The sequence below is a fragment of the Drosophila novamexicana genome, unplaced genomic scaffold (genome assembly GCF_003285875.2).
Source record: "Drosophila novamexicana strain 15010-1031.04,08,12 unplaced genomic scaffold, DnovRS2.1 tig00000008-arrow-pilon, whole genome shotgun sequence".
NCBI classification, from domain to species: domain Eukaryota; kingdom Metazoa; phylum Arthropoda; class Insecta; order Diptera; family Drosophilidae; genus Drosophila; species Drosophila novamexicana.
The window spans coordinates 1,879,506-1,904,864 of NW_020824765.1; the positions used below are offsets into that span (position 1 = coordinate 1,879,506).

General features: G+C 42.8%; 5 protein-coding genes across 5 annotated transcripts; 1 reads left to right on the forward strand and 4 right to left on the reverse strand.

Annotated features, from left to right (window-relative positions):
• Nucleotides 1-12,919: 12,919 nt before the first annotated feature.
• LOC115758400 (casein kinase II subunit beta') lies at nt 12,920-13,838 on the reverse strand. Its single transcript, XM_030699046.1, has 2 exons — nt 13,206-13,838; nt 12,920-13,139 (listed from the first exon to the last, which is right to left on the reverse strand). The coding sequence occupies exons 1-2, from the start codon at nt 13,754-13,756 to the stop codon at nt 13,052-13,054; spliced, it is 639 nt and encodes a 212-aa protein (XP_030554906.1). The 5' UTR covers nt 13,757-13,838; the 3' UTR covers nt 12,920-13,051.
• Nucleotides 13,839-13,863: 25 nt separating this feature from the next.
• LOC115762685 (pro-resilin) lies at nt 13,864-14,574 on the forward strand. Its single transcript, XM_030705011.1, has one exon. It carries the CDS (start codon nt 13,864-13,866, stop codon nt 14,545-14,547), a length of 684 nt encoding a protein of 227 aa, XP_030560871.1. The 3' UTR covers nt 14,548-14,574.
• Nucleotides 14,575-15,230: 656 nt separating this feature from the next.
• LOC115762106 lies at nt 15,231-15,882 on the reverse strand. Its single transcript, XM_030704211.1, has 2 exons — nt 15,870-15,882; nt 15,231-15,806 (listed from the first exon to the last, which is right to left on the reverse strand). Exons 1-2 carry the CDS (start codon nt 15,879-15,881, stop codon nt 15,231-15,233), a joined length of 588 nt encoding a protein of 195 aa, XP_030560071.1. The 5' UTR covers nt 15,882.
• Nucleotides 15,883-17,250: 1,368 nt separating this feature from the next.
• Nucleotides 17,251-19,115, reverse strand: LOC115761442 (phosphate carrier protein, mitochondrial). Its single transcript, XM_030703212.1, has 4 exons — nt 18,981-19,115; nt 18,422-18,613; nt 17,593-18,357; nt 17,251-17,531 (listed from the first exon to the last, which is right to left on the reverse strand). Exons 2-4 carry the CDS (start codon nt 18,594-18,596, stop codon nt 17,365-17,367), a joined length of 1,107 nt encoding a protein of 368 aa, XP_030559072.1. The 5' UTR covers nt 18,597-18,613; nt 18,981-19,115; the 3' UTR covers nt 17,251-17,364.
• Nucleotides 19,116-19,531: 416 nt separating this feature from the next.
• Nucleotides 19,532-25,108, reverse strand: LOC115761862 (VWFA and cache domain-containing protein CG16868). The gene is made up of 5 exons (XM_030703859.1): nt 24,688-25,108; nt 23,863-24,631; nt 23,058-23,726; nt 22,406-22,999; nt 19,532-22,126 (listed from the first exon to the last, which is right to left on the reverse strand). The coding sequence occupies exons 1-5, from the start codon at nt 24,994-24,996 to the stop codon at nt 20,070-20,072; spliced, it is 4,398 nt and encodes a 1,465-aa protein (XP_030559719.1). The 5' UTR covers nt 24,997-25,108; the 3' UTR covers nt 19,532-20,069.
• Nucleotides 25,109-25,359: the final 251 nt, after the last annotated feature.

Sequence of the window (25,359 nt, forward strand, 5' to 3'; positions counted from 1 at the left end):
TGGCCGCAATTGTTGTTATTGGTGGCAACAAATTGATTGAAATGTCAACAATTGAATTAACTGGCATACCCCTTGCCAGAGGCATTGTAATTAAATCTTTGAATCAATTAAAATTCGTCGGAGTTGTTAAAATGAAGCTGTGCCCAAACATTCAGCTGGCGAAAGGTAAGAAACTCGACTCATTAACAATTAAGCAAAACTTTATATTTTTAAGATTTACTTTATACAGTTCAGAAATATTAATGTTCATATTTCTTTTTCTCTTCAGATTTAAATGTAAAAAATAAGAAATTCATACAGTTTTAAGCTCAAGCTAAATATAATAAAAAAATGATGACATATCTTGTCTCTTGGCTGCACACATACCCTGTAAATACTTTATATCCGGGTAGTTTATTGTTATTGCCGGCCGAATCGGATTTCTATAACTATTTTAACTTCCATCTTAATGGGGCTTCTTTCACAGAAACAATGTGTCAAAAGTGCTTCTCAACATTTTCATAAATCTTTTCACCTACATTAATCGATATCTATTGAAGTCAAAATATTTTGACTAATCTGAACAAATTATTTTATGTCGTAGTGTCTCAATTGCAGAACTCTTGGTACCTTCTTAAATATACATATATTTATATGTATATAAAGTACGTGCATTAAATATAATAAAAATGCATTAAAAAAAAGACATCTAAGCATGATAAGCACATTATAGAATATACTTATTTGTAGCTATAGGAACACTCGCACCGAGATTCGGTTAGACAGACAGCACACACCCAGCACTTGGATGTTGGTGCTGATGCAGTTGCTCAATTTTGCCGCATCATGGCCACAATTATGTGCGATGTGCCAATGGCATAAAATCGTCTTCGGGTCTTCTGGTGCGGCGGCTCCTCCTGCAATCAGGTGTCGTAGCTGCACGGCTATTGTTGCAATATTGTGGAGCTGGGGTGCTGCCAATTAAACTGCTATTTAGTGCCGAATATTAAGAGAGATCGAAAACGCTCTAATCTTATTTATGCTCATTGAGTTTGTGGCTTTTATTGTCAGTTTGACGGCAGCAACAGCAGCAGCAGCAGCAGGTGGAAGAAACTTCAGACAGAAACTCTGCCACTCGTAGCACAGTTGTGAAAGAATTCGCAATAACTGAGTCGCAAAGGTTTTTCGCAATCGCGAGTAAACCCAGCCGAAAATACATATTTTAATGCGCTCATCATTACGAAAATTCTGCAAACTCAAACTGGAAACTCGAAAACTTTTTTAAGCCGAAAATCATATGTCAAACACTTCAGAAAAAAATACGTTACTCTGCCAGGCAGTTGCAGCAGCAGTTGACGCCGCATTCCGCCCCCCAAATAAAACATAAGAAATAAACTCTGTCCAACTCAGCCATCAACACATTCACTCAGCTGGCAAAGCTTCCAAAGCTTCTTCCTCCTCCTCAACTTCTCTAGTCATAATTAATCTGCTTCGGCGTTTCTGCGTGTTGCAGCAATTTAAAGTGGAGTCCCCGGCTTTTGATTTGCTAGTCGAACTCTAAGACAACGCCGTTGATGCATTCAATGTTGCTTTGATAGATACTTTCAAATGGCTGAGTCGCAGTTTATTTTGTTTTTTTGGTGGCATGCCACTTGAGCGGCGCCCCAGCGACAGCCACAACAACAGCAATAACAAAATAGACGCCACAAATTTGGGTTAGATTTGGCATCATTACAGATTCGACATGGCTTTTGGCACTGCTGCGGGGGCTGGCTCCAAGTGGAAGGCTCGAGTCTGCAGCACCAGCTGCTGCCAAAGAATTAGAATTCTGAAGCTCTCGCTTCTCTCGTAATTCAATCTGAAATCTGACAGACAGGCAACAATGTTAAACAATTGTTTAACATTCGCACACAGTAGCTAACAAGTTTAGGGTTTCAAGTTGAGGTCTACAGGGTCGTCAGAGTCGCGTCAGAGTCGGGCATTCCAACCAAACGTGTTGATTAAATGTCCCTCATCTGACGCCGTTTCACACCAGACACGGAGACCTTCAAACCGAAGCCGAACCTGAACCTCGCACTAGAATTTGCTAACGTTTAGCCTAGATATGCGCCTTTTACGAACTTACCCATTTTATTTATGATATTATCAGCGCCTAATCAGATGTTCTAACTAGTTACTAGCTTATATTATATTTCCTTCATTTATGCAGCTTTCAAACTCTTTTCAAAATCTGTGTTAGCAGACATATCTATATTATACTACTTTTAACTTTGCATTAGATTAAAGCTGCAGTTCTATTTGATCTATTATGAGAATTCTAGTTGGGAACCTTCTGGATTCATTGAAGAAACGCGTCTTTCCAGAATATCTTTCAGCTTTTGCGTTGGAGGTTATATATGAAATAAATTTAAACTATGCATTTTAAATGTACTATCTTCATTATATTAAATTAGAAAATAAAACAAGAGCAGCATGAAGGTCGGCACTCAAAAATAAACGCAAACTTTTAATGCAGTTCAGTGAAGACGAGCTTACAGATGGACGCAGACATACTTCTTGGTTGTTCTCTTAAAAGCGGCGATCGTAACGTCTGAAACGTCTGAGCTCGGCTAAGTCCAACTCATTTAATTGAAATTCTTGAACCAGATTTACAACGTTGTAATAGCACAAAGCTCGGTAAGCTGCTTGGGGCAACGGCAGCACGTTCGTAAATCATGTTAGCCGGCTAATACGTGAATATATAATTAACTATACCGAAAAATTACATTCTAAAAGCAGTAAAACAACAATAAAACACAATTTAGTGTCACATAAAATAACAAAAATAAAAAACATACAGCTAACACGGCACATCCCACAGAGCAGAGGCAGCCCGCCCCACCGCATTGTAAACCACCTTGCAACTGCTGCAACGCGGATCACGTTGGCTGCAACGTTGCCATCAAATTGTAACAATTTTTCACCTGTCGTCTGTGCTAAGCCTGAGCTGCACGTGATTATTATTACATCAGAAGGAGAAACATAAATTTCAGCCCGCGAATCGTGATGCTACTCTCTAGCCCACCAGGGCAACAGCTATGCGTTATGTTACAACACATATTCCCAACTTGCAGCTCCCAACTCGCATCTTCCAGCGGCCACTTTCTGCAACATCTTCAAGGAAGCGACAAGCCTGCTTTTGATTCATGCCTCAAAATCAGTCCTGTTTACTGTAAAATCATTACAAAATCAAAATTAAATAAGTAAAGTTGATCTAGTGGAGCATGACCTACTAGAAGACACCCCCGCCTAGAGGCTATTTCATGCTATGCTTCTTCTGCCGTCAACACGTCATTTCTTGAATAGCTTCGATGTTTATTGTTCGATCGTTCTGGAATTTCATGGGATTAAATATGGTACCCAAATATGTGCATATGCCAAGGTAGAACGAGAAGCAGTATCCAAAAATGAAGCCTTCTTACTCTGTATATATACTACATACTATACTGTACTATATATATTTATAATTATATGTATATATATGTGTGTATGACTCTTATAATGTCTCAGTATTAAATAATGGCCTATATCAAAATTTGTATTTATTGGGAGAGTTTTTAAATATAAAAGAAATTCGTCTTGGGGTGGCATCAAAAATAATGTGTTCTCAATCTATTCTATACAGAAACTTACAGATGCAAGATTGATATCTATAGCTTTGGTAATATATAAAAAATAAGAGAAACCCATCGTATACGATAGATAGTATATATTCGAAGACAGTAACTCTTACAGTTTCCGACATCGACATATTCATAAAGACTGACAGACAAAAGCATCTGGCACATCGACCTGATCATTAATTTTATGCGTTCAGGATTGCCTTCGTTAAGCTGTGCAAAAATCGAAGATAAGCGGAAATGCCTGCACTAAATTACAGGGTATACAAATACCATAATAATGTACGCTCAACAAGCTTTTCGAGCTGCCGCTTCTCTCTGGTACTTTGGGCCGAAAATGACTGCTGTGCAAAAGGCATCAAAATGGCAGTAAAACCTTAAGCCACATCGAATTTGGCCAAAACTAACGATAGCACATTAACACACATTACATCGAATAGTTATATATATATGTTATATTTGGCAACGTATCCGATTTCAAGGCTAACAAACTGCGAGCTGTTATCGAATTTAGCAACTGAAATGAAATTAGAGCCAAAACTAATCGGTTTAAAGTATCTGCCAGATACATGCGGCCGTGCCTTGCGAATGAGTTGGCGCTCCACACTAAAGGCCAAACAATTAATTTTGTTCAACAATTGCCATACCATATGCCAACAGATGAGGGCGACCGATCTCCGACGGAGCACACAATTCAATTTAAATTGATTTGATGCTATTGCTCCACGGAAAGAAAGGCGACTGCCAACCTGCAAGGCAAGGTTTATGCGCAGCCAGAATTCAGGAATTGTTATTATTTTTTAAATCTGATATATTGTTTCTTAATCTGTCACAGGACAATAAACAAATTGCTTAGCAAGCAAGGATATAATAAAACTTGACAGGATTGTTTGTCAAACAATATATATTAATTTAAGACGATGTGTGGAAGCTGCAGCACGTGTAATATTTTTAAGATCAGATTTATAAGGAATTGATATTGTATTTTTTAGAAATGTTTGTCGTACGAAATTGAACAGACAGAAGGAAACATCTCAGACCCTATAAATAATATATATCATGACGACAAGCTGAGTCGATCTATTTATATCCATCTGCCTGTACGTCCGTTTTTGAATATTATTTCTCGTATACCAAGCACTAACTCAAATTGATATCTTTTTTAATACATTATTCCACATTCTCTTCATTATTATTTATTATTTCATTATTATTTAGTATTTCCTCAGACTTTGGTATATGCACACATTTCTTAGCCATACTTTGGCTCTTCAAGAAGCTTAACGCTTTTGGAAAGTAAAATCAGTTTTTATATTATCACAATATTTTAATAGAATATATTTAACATAATTTGTAAACAATTTTTATAAGCGAAAATATATATGGCGATCCCTTAAAAATCAAATGCACACAGTTTATGAACACATCAGAGTTAATTATTTATCGTGTAAGCCAACACATTTGCATCTTTTAACAATGCCCGGCAGCTGTTTTTGGCATGTCTAAAGCGACAACACTTGGACTTTCAACATTTGCTAGCTCATTATGGTATATGGTACATATAGCATATCGTCGACTGTGCGGCATTCTATGGGGGGTAAAATTGGTAATTGGATGGATGGATGGAAGGATGTGCCTTGACATTTGCCATCGCCAGCTGATAATGATTGATCGGCCGTCGTCGTCGGCGTCGGCAGCAAATTGCTTTCGTGATAAACCCAACCTCGTTGCGATCCAAGCCAGGTGACTGGCCGGACCGTGTTGCTCCACAAGCGGTCGCAGCTGATCTCAGCTGATCATCGGGCGATTATGGGCTTCCATATGCAAATGACACGAATCTTCAACTGTTGCGCGTCTCTCACAATAGTTTTGCAGGCACTGTTAATGCGCATAACGAGACGTGTTCTATTAGGTAAAAGTCGGACTCAACTTCAGCTCGACCCACTGGCTCACTGGCTCACTGGCTCGCTGGCTGCTGACGCAATCTTGTGCACAGCTCTTGCACAATCATCAAATTTGGAGGAAAAATCGAAAGTGTTTTCCACAACAACAATAACAAAAACTATGCGGGGCATGAACTCATTCAGCTGAGGCACATCAGATTCCATTACAGAAACCTACCAAGTCAAATATGAACACATTCTTTGCTTAATTATGATTTGTTAATTGTTTTACGAACAATTGCATACGAAATCGAGCCCGCACCTCATGCTGTTTTAATACCGTGGGGCAAAAATTAAATTAAATTAAGAGTTCGCTGCGAAAATTGTAAGAGTTAATGAATCAGACAATGTGAAAAACTGCACCATAATTAATGATGATATTTTTTCAAATTATGCAGATGTTTGTGCACAAATAAATAAAAATGTTCCTATATGTAGATCTAGATTTAAGCCAAGGCTGCAAGCCGAACAGGTTCCAATCAGGGATTTCATATTGAACTACCCAAAACCAAGATATAAAATTCTTCAAAAATGCTTAGTTTATAATAGAAGCACTTTTGAGGCAGACCTTTATATGCATTAAACATGTAAAGGTTCCATGAAAAAATAAATATATATGGAGCCATAGGGTTAATGTGTGTGGAAAACTATGTTCAATAACCGAATCTAAGGATGGGAGCTGCTTCGAACCTTGAGCCGAACAACTATCCGATTGTACACAGTATACTTTACTTTTTGGATGCCAATCCGCTTTTTCCTAACAGTTGGAAAGAAAATGCAATTTTTCTATTTTTAGATGTAAAAAAGCGCTAAAAATGTTCTAAAGATCGGACAATAAATACCGATGCAATCCCCTTACGCCCTAAGCCAAAAGCCCACTAGGATATGTATTTCTCTGCGCGCTGATAAAGCCATTCGTATTTCTTATTATATTATACTTATCGTTTTCATTATGAATATATCAACTTATACCACTGTGCATGGGGTATGAGGTTCAGTTCAATTGAAGTAGAAAACGAACAAATGTATGGCCTATGCCTTCTTGTTGACTTGTTCGCTGTCGTTTTCAATGTCAATTTGTTAAGGATGAGGCCGTTGTGGTTATGGTTAGCATCGTAACCTTTTCTTAAGTAACTACATTGGACGGCGGGTCGAGCTGGAGAATGAGGCGAGTGCTCGTATTCGGTTTGGCAGATCTTTTGTCTGGCGTCGTCAAGGCGGAAGTGGTTGATGCCAGAGCCAGAGCCAAAGCGCAGAGCAAAGTGTTTATCAATATATTAATGACTGACGCAAGTATCGTAATAATTATTTATACATCTGTGCTTGTGCATGAGCATGTGTTGATTTGTTTTGGAATCTTCGATATGGATGTGGGTAGGCCGTTAAATGCCAATCAAAAACTCGAGCTCTGGCTGTTGTGTGTGTGTGTGTGTGTGTGTGTGACCCCCACGCAGCGTGGCAAGTAGGATGTGTACAAAGCTCCGGCTTGGAGTTCAAGTTATTCTCACAAGTGGCTTCAAGTTGCGAGCGCAAACACATGAGCGTCTGAGTACGTGTTTGGGCAAGCGGATTAGCCAGTCTTGGAACGGATTCGGTGGGGCAGGCCATGCAACTGCGGTTACTCTAAAGAACTTGCCAGCCTGGCCGAGACAATGGACCATTCATTGAACTACAGCCTAACAAATTGCCGGCCCAAAGGCGAAATTCAATTAGGTTTAACCGGCGCAACACGCAGCACCTTCTAATGTTGCTCAAAACTGTTGCGGCTTCCTCGGCCTCTGCTCTTGCAACATCAGCATCAGACTGCAACAAAAGGCAGCCCAAAAAACATAATCATTTCAATTTAGCCAACTTGACTGCCTCACATTGCCTTGGCTGGCACTTCTTGCCGAAGCGCCCCTCATTGACATTTTTGTTGGTTTCTTTTTTTTTCGAGTGGGAACTATTTTTATGAGTAGCTGGGCCATAAATAAATCTAGGACGCTTGCAGCGCCCACAAATTGCAGTGCATTGTCACACCAATGGCTTTCAAACTGTGTGTGTGTGTGTGTGTGTGTGTGTGTGTGTGTGTGTGTGTGTGTGTTGAGTGGCACATCAATCATCGCCGACAACTGACGGATGCGCTACCCAAATAGTTGACTTAACCAAAACTGTTCTGGCTTTCAATTTGAATTGATGTACACATTTTAATTATCGATGCCGAGCACTTTGCCAGCCAACTAATTTCGCAGTTGCATTTTGCCAGAGTACATGTAATTACTTTATGGAGTGCATTTATGATTTGGCTGACTGCTCGAGTCGGCTTCAAATGCCATAGGTCCAGGCTCTCAAGTCGAGCAGCTTTTACTCTGATTCTGCCAAAAGGCAGCAGCGACCTTCGAGCGGCTAAAGAATGCCGTCAGAATGCGCACATCAGCCGAAACTCTCAAAAACAGCATCCATATAACATAAAGTCAGCTTTATGCCATGATTTCAAAGTACACGTTTATGCTGCTGTTGCTTAAGCCAAATTGTGCCTCGACTACACATAAGAGTTATGAGAAAAATACATTTTATTTCTTACTTTTAAAAAAATCAACAATAAACGTTTAAAAGAACAATCTTAATACCATTATCTCTGCGAACCGCACAAATTAGTTTTGATGAAAAGAATACGAAAAAAATTCTTGATGTGAATAATTCATAAAGAGATTTATGTTAGTACAAAAATTAAAATTAGTTATCCACCCAAACTTATTTCAATTTTAATACATTTTATTTTTCAATTTACATACAAAAATATATTTTTATCAATTATCAGCAGCCATGTCATTCGATTAGTTCATCTGTCTTTCCATTTGATTAAAAAAAGGCACGTGGATCTCAAAGATCTAAGTTTGGATTAGAAGTCTTTTATACCATACTCAGATAATATTTAACTTTTTTTATTTAAATTTCCGCCCACCAGGCGAACAAATGTGTGAAAAACTGTGTATGAACTCTTTTTATACCCTTCTAGATTATTTAATTTTGCCTAAGATATGTTTTACCAAATTAAGCATATACATTCTTGATCAGCATCGGATCACTATATCATATAGGAAGAAAATTATGTTTATATCAGTTAGAGTTAAAACTTGTTACAGGGTAGCTTAGAGTCGATCTTAAGAATACAGCTGTAGCCTTCTATCAGGTTAGACTTGTCCAATTGTAAAATGTAAAATGCCCTTGACTAATGCCGCATTTACTACCCACCCCCCCCCCCCCCCCCCTTCGCAGTTACCGCTGCCCTCCCGCTGTCAACGAATCATCATAATCATCATCCATATTGAAGTGCGCCGCAATTTACATGGAAATGCCTTAATTGATTTACAGCTCGCTGTGCGGGCAGTGCATCCAAAATTATAGTAGTTTAATATAAATTATACGTTCCACTCGTCTGCGTTCTAGGTTACAAAACAAACACTACAAGCCACACACACACCTCATCTCAAGGTAACCTCTCTAAATACAAACAGAAATTACAATTTGGATGTCTCTTCAGCTCGGAGTTGGGCGGGGGGGATCAGCATTGCGGGCACGTTCAATGTAAATTAGCCGGCAAAATGCGTTATTTGTTATTTCTAAAGATATATGCAGGAAATTAAATGATATTTTGATGTGCTCGAAAATGATTAGACAAATGTTTGCATTTGCTATTGAATCCGATTTTGTTTGGAGCTTAATTGTTGTGCCTTTAATTCGACTTAATATGCATTTTATTGCTCTGTGCTGTGTTTTTAGCTTTTTAATGTTATAGTTTTGGCATGTTTGCCGTGTTAATTTTGTAATTATAAGATTTGTTTATAGCTTTTTAGGCAGATTTTGGCCATTAACAAGGCCGGGCTATTACTTGCAATTTCTGCAGTTCAGCATTGATGGATTATATATTCACGTATAGCACATTTTGATGGCCCGCCCGTTCAGGTTTTGGCATTTTCTAAGCATTTAACAAATGAGCCTTGAGCCAGTCAGCCATTATTTGTTTTATTGGTCTCCTTCAAACGCATTCGTCATGTTAAAGTTCTGCCAAAATGCAAATAGTTATTGTTATATCCATATCTGGGAAATGTGGCAGTTTCTTTATTTCAATCAACTTTCCATAAACAGGGCGCGCTGCGGTACAGCTCATGATTATTAACTCGTTACTATCAAAATGGACCTTAACATTCAAAATGTGAAAGTCTGACAGACGGCTCGTGCCGACAGCAAAAACATAATATGCAACAACAACGACAACAACAACAACATTTTTGGTAAAATGTCAATAATGATATTTACGCATTCACATTAAACAATGGCGAGGCAAAAAATTCAAAACGAACGCAATTTGCAACTCAACGGCATTTAAAGTATTTGCAGATCGTGATAAATGTTACGCCCACTGTCTGAATAAATATGGCAATAATATTGCTGTACAATGGTCTTTTTTTTGGAGTTTGTTACAATTTCCGAAGTGCTCGTTAGGTTTCTTTGTTTTTCTCTTTTTTTTAATTACTTTTGTTTTATGCAATTTAAAATTGCCATAAATTGGCTAATAAATAAAAACAAATGACCTTCATTTCCACACCCAACTCCTATCCATAGTTAAAGCAGTTATACTTTTACTACACACCTTAATTCTAATCAAGATGTAGAATGTGTGCATTATCTCTTCAGCTGTTTTTTAATCCATTTCTGACATTTCTGAAAAATTGCATTAGTCGCGATATGATTCACATCAAAATGCGGCCATAAACATGCTTATTAGCATCTTGATCAACAAGCTTTGGTTGACTCCAAGCCAACAATTTTTGCAACATTCTAGCATTCACATTACAAACCTAATCCCATTTCGTCACCTGATCATTTTTGCATATCTCTCCCAGCCCAGCGAAGTGCTGCTCATTAACATTTTCAAGTAGCTGACAAGCCAACAAAACGCAAACAGTTCCCACGCCCACACATAAAGCTGAACTAAAATAAGTTAATTTCTTGTCAAATTGCAGAGCAAAAAAAGTTACTGAAAAAATATAATTTGTTTTTTGTTTTTTCCTTCGCAACACATTTCTAAAACGTAAGCGCAAGTTCGCGCCTTAAGTCTTTCGTTTCAGCCGCGCTACTGCGACTGCTGCTGCTGCTGCTGTGGTGACTGCCACACGACTGACTCGGCCAGAGCCGAAGCACAGAAGATGCGTGGAGCACAGTCAACCGGTGGCAGCTCCAGTTCCGCTCACCTGCGGCCCTCGCTACGATGAGCAGCCGCATGACTAATCCCATTACAAATAAGTGTTTTTGCTATTACATGACAACAGCAACAACAACAACAACACAAATGTTTATGGCATAGGGGCATGGGTTTGGGTTTGGGACCTGGACAAGGAGCGTATTACTCCCGCGCTGCTCGTTCAGTTGAATGTGCGGCGCTCATCTTCGCTCCAGCCAAGTCGTCAAATGTGTGTTTGGCGCTTCAATTTAAAACTAACTAGTTTACTATAACACTAAAGCGTCCGCTTTGCTGTGGGATCTGCTCACGAATCAGCGCGGAGAGCACTCGATGCTGTAGCCATTGTTGTTGCTGATGTTGCTTTGCATTATTTTGTAATGTTTTTTGTGTGTTGCTTTGCATTGCTACTTACTTTGCGCTCTTTGAAACTCTAAACAAAAAAATTGAAATGAGTAAAACAACAACAACAAAAAAAGATACGAAAATTTGGCGCGCTATTTTTTGTGTTGCTTCTGCTAGCGACGTCGACTGCGACTGCGACCGCGGCAGCGACTGCGACTGCGACAGCGAATGCAGCACATTTCAAATATAAATACTGGCCTACGAAATTGTTTCAGTATCACAATCAAGTCAACCATCTTCGCAAGAAGAACACCAAACATAAATCCCAGTTAAATCTCAGCTACCAGCGCCGAGTTTGCAGTAAAAAGTTTCGTGTGTGTTTTGTACCAAAACCAAGCAAGTGACTACACAAAATGAAGGTATAGAACAAATACAAATAAAACGCGTCCACATTAATATCCAATATGCCAAGCATATGGACTGTCAGTGCAAAGTGGTGTGAAAGGTCCTGCCAACGGAGCAACGAGTGCGAACAGATCGAAGAATGTGCTCAGATTTAGGGAACAAATATTAGACTTTACAGAAAATTAAAGCTTCTTATTGCTGTTTAATAACAAAGCTTAAGTTGAAGTTCCAATTCAAGATATTTTATAAATAATTCGGGTTTTTAGTTTAGTTCTTAATTGTGCTTCTGTTTAACTTTGACATTCTTAGCTAAAATACAATGGTTACATTTATTTAGGAATTTTAAAAGGCAACCTACAAAAAAGCGATGTAAAAAAGGAGTCAAGTTCAAAAAGACAATCAATAAATAATTTAACAGCTCGTTCGCATAAATTTAGCACATTTGAATAAATATAGCTCTGCAGCAAACGAAATTCGACACGAACTTGAGGCGGCTTCTGTTTAAATCGTGTTCGTAAATTAGTAAAACAGTTTATATATAGAAAAGGTATTAGTAGCTGTTGGAGGCAACGCAGTTGTTGGTTCATGTTGCAATGCATAAATTAAAAGACTTGTGCTGAGTCCATGCCCAAATTTGGAGTGCACAAGAGATGAGCAAGGGACGATTAAAAACAAACAGCGACTGGCAAAAGCAACAAAACAATATAAGATGTTTCTCTGCTTTAAGTATTTGAAAAGCCAATGAGGCATGAAAGTCAGTGGAGGTCTTGCGCTCGCAATCAAAATAATTTGGATAAGAAAAATGTTGCACAATTTGTGCGCGAAAAAGAAGCAAAGCGCCAAGCAATCGGAAAAACAATCTTCAAGTTCCTTTGGGCAAAAAACGCACGTTTGCTGCCTAAGTCTTTAGTTTTGTCGCATGTAACATTAAGCTGCCTGCTATAGCACTCCGGGTTGCACCGTCAACTGGTCGTATACTCAACATGCCAAGTCATCCGAGAGCAGGCCCTTCACAATTTGTGTGCGCGAAAAAGAAGCCAAGCGCCAAGCAATCGGAAAAGCAATCTTCGAGTTCTTGTAAGCCAAAAACGCACGTGTGTTGCCTAAGTCTTTAGTTTGCGCATGTGTCATTAAGCTGCCTGCTATATCACTCCGGCTGGTCGTATACTTAACATGCCAAGTCACCCGAGAGCGGACTTCGGCATTTAGCTGATCAGCCAGTGTCATCCATCGGCGACCCAATTTCCACAAATTTGCATATTACACGCCTAAACGCCAAAACAAAGCATAATTATTATTATTATTAACAATGTGCATGGGCAATTGCTCAAATGGAGTGGTGCATAGCTAATTATGATTATGATATTTTAATGAGATTCTTAGAAAAGGGCGAGAAAAACAAATGGAAACAGAGGACAATAAACTGTAGTTCATGTATATATGCTATATATATATAATTTGTTCATGGGATCGAAGATGTGGCCTGTAGGACGGAACACTTAGTTGCTGTCGAGATCACCTTGTGGCATCTTGATGCTGGGATCGACCGATCGATACGCCAACTGATGAATCTTGAACCCATATAATCTATGAAGGAGCGATAAATAAGCGCTATTTTTGCCAGTTTAATTGAAGTTTAACAAAAACACAAACCTTGGCACAAACCTCTGCTTGGTGCGTTTGGGGCGCACTTCGGGCTTGACCATGAAGAGCATGTGGGGGAAGCCGGTGCCAAAGAAGGCGCCATCTATGGCCGCGTGCCGCGCCGACTTGGGCACATAGACATCGTTGCACTTGGGGCAAAAGATGCGCACCATATCCTCTCCGGGATTATCGCTCAGGCCGATGGGCAGCACTGGCTGGCGCTGACAAAAAACACGAGGACATATGCCAAAGGCGCTCTTCTGATACTTCTCCAACATGAGCTCAATGCCGCGATTCGTCAATATGAATCGTGCGTGAATGAGCCCGTATAGCTTCTCGGCGCACTGCTCCAGCTCAATTTCGGGCGGTGCATCCGAGCCGGAGCCCGTGTCCAGATCCAGTATAACTTCCAAGGCGCGCCGATAGTTGCTCACATTCGAGTCGAGAAAGTTTAGATTGAACTTGTCGTGAATGTAGTCCTCGTCTATTGCACAGAAGAACTCGTTGCCGCGCTGCTTGCAGAACCAGGGTATCCAGGCGCCCTCATCCGAATCGGTCATGGTTACCAAATAAAACGGTTTCCAAATACTAACAAATAACTGATAATATAATAAACAACTTAATTTGGTTGACTGCAAGCTCCAAGCCTGCCCTGCTTCCTACTTAAATGATCAATCGATCCAATTCCATTTTCCATTTCCATTTGCAGTGCTTTACAACGATCGCGCTGCTCGTCTGCCTTGCCGCCTGGACGCAAGCGGAGCCGCCGGTGCCCCAGAACCAGTATCTGCCGCCCAATCAGTCGCCGCAGGCGCCGTCGAACAACTATCTGCCGCCCACACAGAGCTATCAGTCGCCCGCCAACAACTACTTGCCTCCTCAGCGTGGCGGCCAGGCTGGTGGCGCGGCGCCCAGCAACAGCTACGGCGCGCCCCTGCCCCAGAGCCAGTACGGCGCACCTGCCTTGACCGGAGCGATCTTTAAGGGACAGAATGGCGGCGGTGCCGGCGGCTATGGCAGCGGCGGCAACGGCGGCAGCGGCTATGGTCAGCGCGACGAGGAGCAGTACGGCCCGGCGAAGTATGAGTTCAAATACGACGTGCAGGATTACGAGTCCGGCAATGACTTTGGCCACATGGAATCGCGCGACGGTGACCTGGCCATCGGTCGCTACTACGTGCTGCTGCCCGACGGACGCAAGCAGATCGTCGAATACGAGGCCGATCAAAATGGTTACCGTCCAACCATCCGTTACGAGCAGGTGGGCAACGGCAATGGCAATGGCAATGGACGCAACGGCGGCGGCTATGACAGCAATGCGCAGCAGGGCAAATTCAATGGCTATCAGTAAGGAGAGTGCCAGTAAGGCGTTACCTTCTAGTGTTTCGACCCTGTAACTATACTTGTCTATAATGTTGTTGTTTTTTTGTTTCTATCGCTAACCGAGCTGAGTATTAAAAGCATCTGCTGCCGCCGCAGCGAGCCCAGTTTGACATGCACTGGCTTGTCATGCTTGTCATCTCTACTGTCACCCCCTGTCACCCTCCCGCTGTCACATTTTAATGGAACGCCGCCATTTTGCCATAGCCAGGCGCGTTCCATTTTCCACTGTTCCACTGTTCCGCCTATGCCTCGTGTTCCCTGTATTATGCCGTTTGTTTTGTTAAGCGCCTTCATTTTGTGTTGTTCCACACAGTTGCGGACACACACACAGACACACACACACACACACATACATGCATACATATTGTGACCATCACACGCATTCATACATACATATACATATACATAAGCATTGTATTTAATTTTAATGAATTCCGATGAAAAATGCATTGGAGCCACACTCTTTAAATGGAAAAATGTGTACGAAGACATATGAGATTTTTTGTGTATAATGATAATAATAATGAATAAAGAAGCATTTTTGTATAAAACAAAGTAAAGAAAAAATAGAGCATCAAGTTTTTTAATTGCACATATATTCGACGAAAAGTGAAAGCTTTTCATTTTATTGCTTCCCTAAACTGAGAATAGTTACTTGAGCACGCGCTCCAATTGTCCCTGACTATTATATTTATAAATCGGATCCTGCAACTCACCCACCGAGGAGTATCTCAGCTGTGCCGTGAAGCCATCGCCAGCAGCATCCTCTGCATTCTTCACAGTCCGATATAGAACACGTTGCAGTTTGTTATCGGCGGAAACTATATAATAACGGCCCTCCTCGATTCTTGACTGCAAATCAGTGGACGGCGCTGGGTTTTCCTCATCAGGATAGTCTATTCTAAAGCTGCCATCAACTGGGGCTCCGTATTGGGCTGCCGGACTTGGTAGCTGAGTCGCCTGTCGCTCCCTCTCCCTCTCCAATATATCTCCTTGGTTGGGTACCTCGGCATTTGGGGGCAAGTAATTGGAATTTGCCTGGGGTGCATTAAAGGTGGCAGCGTGCTCAACGCGTTCTCTGCTGATCTCAAAGCTGGAGCCCACTGGCGGCAGATTCTGGCTGGGCAAATCAAATGGCACACGTGGACGCCAGCCTGCCGGAGCATATGGAGCTCTCGCAGGTGACTCGGCATGGATGCCAGCAATGGCGGCGATAAGAAGTATTACCTTGAATGATAAAAAAGTGTAAGCTCTCTCTCTCTCCGGAGACTGTCTGCAAATGCAACCCACCTTTAGCAGCATTTTGATCAAAGCTGGGCCTCAAACTGCAATACAAGTCTTCGGGCTCACGCATTTTTATATCAAATTATTAAACATATGCAGCAAATATTTGGCATGCCATGCACGTAACTCCCTCCCTCGTTTGACACACATAGGCCACATCTGGTGCATCTCGGTTCCAAGAGTCACGTAATCCATCAAAAATAAAGCACGACGATTCGCATGCTTGATGACCTTGAAATCGGATGAGCACATATTTGGCAAAGATTCAAATATTTTCAATACGGTTTGTTAAGTCAGTTGTCTAACTGTATATGTCCAAGGGTTAACATTTACAAAATGTTCCCCGAAATAGTCAAGTTCAAAGCTGCACATTAGGCTAAGTAGAATATATATATAATTAGTTGGTCATTGTTTCCTGATTATGATATTATATGAGAGCAAATAAATACATTCTTTAACGGAAGAACACCTTTGTGAAGCTAAGTAGCAAAGTACTCCACGTGTCTGATCAGGGTCTTATAAAATATATCTAACAGCAGGTGGCGACAAAAGAATTGTGATGCTTCGATGCGCTTGTTTTGCCTTAAATTAACTTAACAAAATCATAAATTATTTGTGCTAGCCTTTGATTAATGATTATCCGAAAGCCTGCTCATTGCGTGCACATGTATGTAACATATGTATGCATGTATATGAAGCAGGGCTGCAAACATACATCAAATTGTCGTAAAAATTAAAATTTTAAAGAAATAATTTTAAAAAAATGTTAATTAACAAATGTCCATTCTGAATTATAATAATAATCAGTATCCAAATTAGCTAACATTAATGACATGGTTAAGATCCAAGCTTTGGTGCTGGGTCTAGCTTAAAAGTATTTTATTTTGAGCCAAGCCATTTTTAATAAAAATGTGATTCTGCGGCAAATAGTAAGATTTATCGTTTATGATGATGAAATATTTGAGAATTAGCTGCATTGTAACGTTTTCAGTCAATAGCATTCAGCCAGATTAATTCAAACGCGCGCCATTTACAGCCGACTGCCAGGGTGACCAGAGTTCATCAATTTTGTGCAGCCCTGGGCGAAAAGCAATGCATAAAATGAAAAGAATTTTTGAATGCATTGCGCGCGCATTACATACAAAGTAGGTTGACAAAACGGATATTACTTGGGTTTTAACAAATGTGATATGGGATATTTCTAAACTCTTTCTTCAAAATATCAAATTTAAATTTAGTTCGTTAAAATCAGTTTAATTCCGTAGAAGAATTTTCTTGAGTGCGCACTAAAAGTTCCATGCTGAGAAATTTAAATTTCTTATTTGAACAATTCGACTTTTACTCCAGGAGTAAACATTCATAGAGATCACATCTCAAGAGTTTTAAATGTTTGGTATGTTTTTATTTATCTTGTTTTCTACACATTTTGCATTTATTCGTTCAATATCTGTTTGCACTCTATTTATGTATATTTAAACCGGTTAACTTCTATATATGCCCCTTACTGCTGCCCAGTCACGCCCAGCTTCTTCTTCAGCGACTCGGGCATCTCTGGTGGTGGTGGGCGTGGCATGCGCAGGAAGACCTTGACTGCATCATAAATGAACCACTGAGCGGCAGTGAGTGTGCCAATCATGACAATCCTAGGCATCAGACCGCCCCACAGTCCTGTTGGAAAATGTCAAGAGATTGTAAGGATTGTAAGTAAACGGATTGATGGTTCACTTACCAACCCAGCCAAGTTGCTTGGCAATATCAAGAGCGCTGGCGCCCTTGGCCTGGTTCAGCTTGGACACGACTGTGTCAGCGGGATGGGAGACAATGGCACAGAAGACGCCAGCAATGTAACCAGCGGCAAAGGTGACAATCAGCTGCTCGCCCTTAGTGCAATCCGCGCGTGGCTTGGGCACCACGTACTTGTAGAGCAGCTCCAGCGTGCGCTCAAAGCAGGCGAACTTCATCATGGTGTATGGAATCTGTCGCATCCAGAGTGGCACCAGACCCTTGTAGAAGGCCGAAATGCCCTCCTGTGCGGTCATCTTAGGCAGCGCCTCGCGCAGCGTCTTAGCAAATCCGGGTGTAGTCTGAATTTTGACCTTAGCGGCTTCCATGGGCGCCAGCGCGATATCCGCAAAGAACTCAGCCGAGGCAGAAGCGGCCAGATAGAGGCCAGTTCTATACAGGAAGGCGTTCTCCTCGCCAATGGCATTGGAGTATATAACTTTGAAGACCTCATATAGACCGAATTTGCACAGACCCTGCATGGAGTAGCCAATGAAAGTGGGCGCCCAGCCCTTAGCCAAACCCCTCACGCCCTCCTCCGCCAAGCTGACACGGAAGCCGTTGACAACACTCTTATACTTGGCCGGATCCACCTGGAGACGGCACTTGACCAAATCCAGAGGCACCACCATGGTGTGCGTAGTACCGCACGAGATAATACCACCCAGACCACACAGCAAGAAGTAATGATTGGAGCCAAACTCACAGGAATCTGAAAGAATATAGAAACACATTTATATTCAATTCAAGCCAACAGAATTCCAACTCCGACTCACCTCCCTGCACGGCAGCTGCGGCGGCGAAATTGTGATTGGGGCTCAGCTGACGGGCGGCTCCATCGCTGGCCGAGGAGTAGGCTGAAGGTGAGGGCGTGGCAGCCTGGCAGTTAGCACTGGTGAACGGCGACTTGAACGTTGAGTTCTGAGCGGCCTCGAACAAAGATTTGAACATGTTGGCTAGCGAGGATGCTGTGGAATAGACGACGACAAGGTTGAGGTTAGCGGGTCATGATGTAACCGAATTGACACATTGAAGCAAATATTTAGAGCTGCCTTTAAGAACGCTTCACGCTTTACAAAATTTAACAGGCACATACAATTTTTTTAAAATACTCCTTCAACTGTTTTTCAAATTAATATCGATCACTTATTCCCGCAATTGGCATTGATCTTGCAGCAAATTGAGCACATGCCACAGTTTTTTACATAATTTTCGTCTCTTTCCCCGTTTGTACACTTATTGTGCATTACGTAATGGTTTTGTGTGAAGAGCCCAAGGAAAATATTGGTACCCATATGAATAGATCTTTTGTATACTCAATCCGAAAAGACTCACTTCAAAGTGCGAGGAAGAAAGTGCGGGGTGTATAGAACGGATGAACCTGAAGTCTAGCTGAAGTAGCAAGTTTTCGTTGTTGGGTTTGGAAATAAAACCCAAAAAACAACGTTCGTCGTGCGCCAAACCAGAAAACCAAATGCAACAGTCTCAACCGCAAAACGAAAGATTGAGCACAAATTTTGCAATAGGGTTGTCGAGTTTATCGCAAACGTATCGGTTATAATCGGTTATGAAAACGGTTGGTAATTAAACAGAACAGAATCAAGACTCTTATAGCGATTATTAGATTTACGAACATAAAGAACTTATTAATTACATTTTCTAACCAATCTAACATAATTTTAAGATAATATTTGACCAATCATTAAATATAGTTAAGTTAAATACTCTTCGAATTTCTCTGGCAACTCGAACACATCTCGTTATTTATAAACACACAGCATTTTGGCCAATGTCTATTGGAAATTCTCTATTCTTCTATTCTTTTTTTGTTTAGTGTAAAAATAAATTCATTAACACGCCGACAGCTGGGCGTGCGAACAGACAATTGACAATTCGCTCTAAATCAAGGCTGAGGGATTTTTTTGTTCTTTTCATTTTTGTTCTGTAAAATTTAAACATTTTATTGGAAACACAATTTGTGTGTGTTTATTTACTAAAATCGATAGTTAGTAACTTTATAGACTTAAAAACTATTACAAAAATGCATACTCTTGCTTCGAGTCGTTTGTCACGGTTGACAATAAGTACAATTAGTTGATTTAGTGCTTAACAATAAATGCTAAAAATATTGGAAGTAGCTGCATAATAATACTTTTTGCAATAAATTACAGTACACGCAAACGTGTATATGGACAAAAATGGCAAAGTTATTAACGACATAAACGACTTAAATACTAAATTGGCTGGCATTTTGTATGTGTGAATGTGATAGGCTTCGACCTATGCTGCTCAAACTGTAGCAGCGCTGCTCAAACCGCGCTGCACTGGGGCAGTTGAACTTCCCCCAGACCTTAGTACAAAATAACCAAATTGGCAAACAAGCGGACGTCTTAATAGTATTGCAAACTAACAAACTAGCTGGGACTATGTTTCGGCGGTTTCCATATGCCGATGCACCGTCACCGGCGCCAGTATGTAGTGGGAACGTGGCTCCTCCGCATCCAGCGGGAGTGTCGTCTGGCCGTAAACAGCAGCTGCGCCGCGACATGGCGATGGCGTCGCCTGTGGCTGCTGCTGCTGTTTATAGCGCTCCGTTTTGGAAGCCGGCTGATTGCTTAAATAGGGATGCGTTGTGGACTGTTGACGGTTGGTTGGGCTCGATATGGATGTTGATATGGACATGGTGTCCGATTTGCTGTGCCGCTTGTCGTGCAGCAGCAGTGGCTCCGCCAACGTAAAGCACTGCTGATCGGAGCTATCCTCGTGTGGTGTCATGGTGCTATAGCCATGATCCGATTCACCATTCGGCGGCCGGCGATAGTAGCTGCTGCCACTCGACATATGATATGGCGAAATGTCAGCGGCATGCATCAGCTGACGCTGGGCAGCAGCATGATCGTATCCACCCATGGGCGGCTCATCGTGCGCCTGGCAATCATCGAAATTGAAACGCGACAACGGCAGCCCGTAATTCTCCTCCTGCACCGAATCCACGTAGAACTGCTCCTGTGCTTGTGTGTCCAAATTGTGCCTGTAGCAATATATGGCAAAGCCAATTACCACGGCAAGCACAACAATGGCGCCACCAAGTGGTCCAAAGGCGGAGTACGCATGCTGCTCCCGCTGTGGATTGTGCGCGGCCAACATCTCCAATTCATCCAGTTCCCCATAGGGCGTCAGAGAGGCTAGCACGCCATTAAAGCATCCCGCTTGTGTCGAGCAGAAGGCCGCACCGAAGCCGTTTCCCTCCACATCCTGCTGGCACCACTCGCAGCCCATCACGCCGAGGCATTCCCGCTGAGTAGCATACGCCTCGCAGCCGCCTCCAGCAGCAGCAGCGGCACAGCTTGGTAGACTGGTTAAGAGTTGTGTTGTAGGCGGCAGTGCAAGGAAATGCTCGCTGGGCGGTGAACAGTAGGGAAATTGTCTCGTATAGTTTGCATAATCGTGCGGATCGCTGGCACCAGAGCTTGGCAGCATGGGACACTCGCAGGGACACTCACAGTCCGTTTGATCCATACGCTTGCAGTTCAGGCAAACGCGATCGATGGTGCTGCACGGACAAAAGGCGCCGCCATCGCAGCTAGAGTTGAGCACCGCCGCGAACAGATTGCTGCCCCGTATCAGGCCAATGGCGTACTTGGTGCGCTCTCCATGCACCACATTGCCCAGAATTGTAGCCAAGGATGTGTTGAAGGCGTAGTAGCGTTGCAGCGTGCGATTCTGATAGCTGGCACAGCCCAGTTTGCGCACCAGCTGTCCATGGTTTAGCATATCGTTGGCCAGATAGGATTCCTTGTGCGTCAAGTGCTCGTGCGGGCGGCGTTGATTGCGTGTCGATGTCGACACCTGCAGCATGCTGGGATGCGCCAGCAAATAGCCTTCGTGCTCGAAAAGTAGGCACTTCATGTGCGGCAGCTGGCAAAGCGGCGTGCTGTCCAATATGAGGCGATAGTAGAAGGCGTAGGGTACATCCAGTGCGACCACAGCCACCGGCCGATCCTGCTGGGCCGAGTGCAGTGCATCCGCCTTGCCCTCGAATATTGTATGCGCTATGGTCACAATATAGCCTGCGCCGCCTGCGTCCAGATACGGCGCCGTGCTCACAATGCGCCCCGGCTGTGCCATCGCCTGCCGGAACCAAGGACGTCGTGTTGCATCATAGCTGCTGCTCAACAGGCAGCCCGGATACAGTTGCAGCACGCCACTGACACTGGCTACGTAGCGTCTGATTATGTGACTACGCAACGATCCAGCCGGATCCTGATGCCGCCGTCGCAACAGTTGCATGGCTTGATACAAGACGCCAACCTCATGCCGTATGCGAGCACGCAGGCCGGGATTAGCCAGCAGGCCACTCGAGTCGCGCAGATACGCCATAATGGACTCCACGTGCCGCAGCTGCGTACGTGGTCGATTGTTGTGCAGAAATGCAAAGGGCGAATTAAAGGCGGCAGCACTCAGGAAAAGAGTGGGTGCATCTGCAGAAACAGAAAAACTAAATTATTTAAGGAACAAATTTATTAATTAAAAAACCTTTAAAATGGGTGGCTATGGGTTATAGGCCAACAGGTTTCAAGTCAATTAGATGTGCACTATATCATGCGATAAATCATTTTTAGATGCAATCAAGTTAATAAAAAAGAAGTTTTCAGTGAAAAAAACGAATCAAAACCTGGGTTTCTACAATTGACACTAGGGGGATGAACCGAATCTTGATGGGAAACATTTTTGAGTTTGACGACTCGATATACACTCACCCATTGTGGCCAGCTGCCTGAAGTAGCGGCAGGTTGTGGGCGTGCCACTGCCACCGTTTTGCATCAAATCCAACCGATGATACAACAGGTCCTTGATGTCCCCATAGTATCCAGACTCATAGGTAGACACCGCATCCATTCGATTGTAGCGCTGGAGCGGAGCGGTTGCATTGTGGGCGGCAGAGCCGCTGATGCTTGCGGTACTAACCAGGCACAGTACATAAATGCCCAGCACGGATTGCCAGTGATAGGTTCGCAACAACTGTTGGCGACCCAGGTAGATGGCAGTGCTGGCGTTGCCGCGCTCCTCATGCAGCAGACGCTTAAGAATGCTGGCAAAGTCTGTCGCGTTCTCGAGGTAAGCAATACTTACTGGAAATGCTGTTTCGCGCTGTATGAGTGGGCGAGGAAAAGCTGGATGGGCCAACGTATTTCCGTTGTCGCGATCCAACAGAAAGGCATAGCTGAAGCCCTGTTTGGCAGCCGGCGAGGCATTTGGGTAGTTCAGCAGGTCCTCCAATAAATCAGCCAAGTACAAATTGACGCCCACAACGCCGTAGGGCGGCACGGCATGTGTAATGGCAACCAGAACGTCTAGCAAATTAACGAATTTAATTTAGGAATAAAACATCATCAAATGCAATAGACTAACCTCCGCTGTCCACATCCACAACGGGCTGGTGCACTTCCAGTGTATCCGTGAGAAAGCGCTCTGTGAAGAGCTGACCAAAGACACGACTGCTCGCCCGAGGTATTGTTTCCGCACGCATCTTATTCAGCACAAAGAAGCGTCCTGCCAATTGCGCCTCCTGGCCGGCGGGCAGCCAGGCGCGCACATCAATGTCGAACTTGGTATAGTTTTGCGTAGCTATATCGCTCAGAAACTGTTTTTCGTACATTATGCGCTTCTCGTCTAGCACCACGGCACAGGTATTGATGATAACTGGCGACAGCAGACGACTCTGGCCCTGGGCCAAGACACGTAGCACGTGCATGGCATCCGATAGATTTGTTAGCAGTCCACGCGTCACATAAACAAACTCAATGGGTTGCTCGGAAACATTAATCAGCCGTGCTTGCTGCAGTCGATGCAGCAGCTCGAATGAATATTCGAAGCCCAGCGTATGATTGGTCATTCCACGTCCCAGGCTCAGGTTATTCACATAGCTAAGAATCTCGTCCTTATGAGCACGTGTAGCGCTATATATGCCGTGTACGGCTTCCGCAGGAAACGCATCCAGATACATAAAGTCGGCCTCGCTGGAAACAGTCACGAACGACACATAGTCGGTGTCCTCCAACAACAGCAGAACCTCCTGAACTGTGTGGGAAATAGTACAAATAATTTAATAATTTATAATATAAATATGAAATATGAAATCTTAGCTATCATTCTTTGTAAGCGACCTGAATAACCTAGATTTTCTCTCTTTCCCTTTTTTTGGGCATTCACTTACCAAAGCTTTTGGTGATCTCAAACAGCTCGGCATTCAATGCAGATCCCACATCGATGAGTAGCATCACAAACTTGCGCTTTATAGCCGAAACGTACAGGCGACGAAAATGTGCACTGCCTGAGGCACCATCGCTGCTGGAGAGGAAATAGATGTGCTTAAAGTGGCTGACGCTGACGCTGCTGCTGCTGGGTTTGTTTTTGTTGCTGCTGCTGCTGCTTGGCTCGTTGTCGCCTGGGCTACTGCTTAGGCGCTGCCTCAGCATGGTTAGCTGATCAGCTATGTAGCTATTGGCGGCAAGGGAGCGTCCACTGTTCTCGTTGAGGAATGTGGCGCGTGACGCCTCATCCGACTTGAGATAGTTTAAGATTTGTATTTGCTGTTTATTGTAATGAGCAGAGCCCGAGGATACGGTATCCATATTGGTCTCATAGTATAGTTGACAGTTTTCGATTTGCGTGTTCAAGTAGAGATGCATGTGCTCGTTGTTGACGGCCGCATTGTTGCTATCCCCATCCTCCACTTCAAAGTCAAATTCACTTTCTAGGTCATCGTCCCCTTCGTCGTCATAGCTGTGCTGCTGTAGGAGCACATTGCTTAGATTAAAACGCAATAAATCACGCAGCTCCAGTACAACATGTGTGGCCCTTTGCAGCTTGCGTCCCAGACGCTGGCTGAATGCTTGCAGATCCTGCTGCACGGTCTCGTTGCCGTTACCAGACGACAGCCGGGTAGTTACAGAACTGGCAAAATGTATCGAGTCGAAGATTTCCTGCAAGAATTCAATACGCATTACAGCAGGAAATCATTGAAAATCATGGGACTTACCTGTATCTTGGTAACGAGCATCTCCACATTACGTATACTGTGCAACTTATTCTCCACATTGTGCCTCAGTTGCACGAAGTTTTGCTGATTATAGTTAACGAAGAAAACACCTGCTGATGTCTGCTGAAGCGGCATGTAGCCGGCGGCAGCGTTGGAAGTAGGCACTTTGTTATTATTGCTAGTTAAGGTTTCATTTGTTATGTTTGTGTTTTTGCTTATGTTTAGAGGTAGAGGAGGAACATGTTCACTGTTTGGCGATGTGTGTGCAGTTGCCGCCAGGAGCAGGAGCCACGCGATGCTGCTCCACATCTTGCTGCTTTCCTGGTAGGCTGAATTAGCAACGATTACCGCGTCATTTAGGTAAAAATGTTTCTTGTTATAATTTTACGCATCTGCTGCTTCCCGATATGCAGTGTACTCGGTCGATAAGTCGCATCGAAAGCCTCGCATAAATGTTATCGATTGCAAGACAATAATTCGAAGTGTGGTATTTATCGATTGCAAAACAATAATTCGAACTATGGTATTTTTATGTATAGTTCGCACATGTTATTTACCATCGACTTACAATTTACCGTTGTCACACTTATATGACTGATGAAAAGAACTACTTCATGATATATAAGCTGCATTTAAAAATTAATAAACAAATTCCTTTTACACACAATCTGC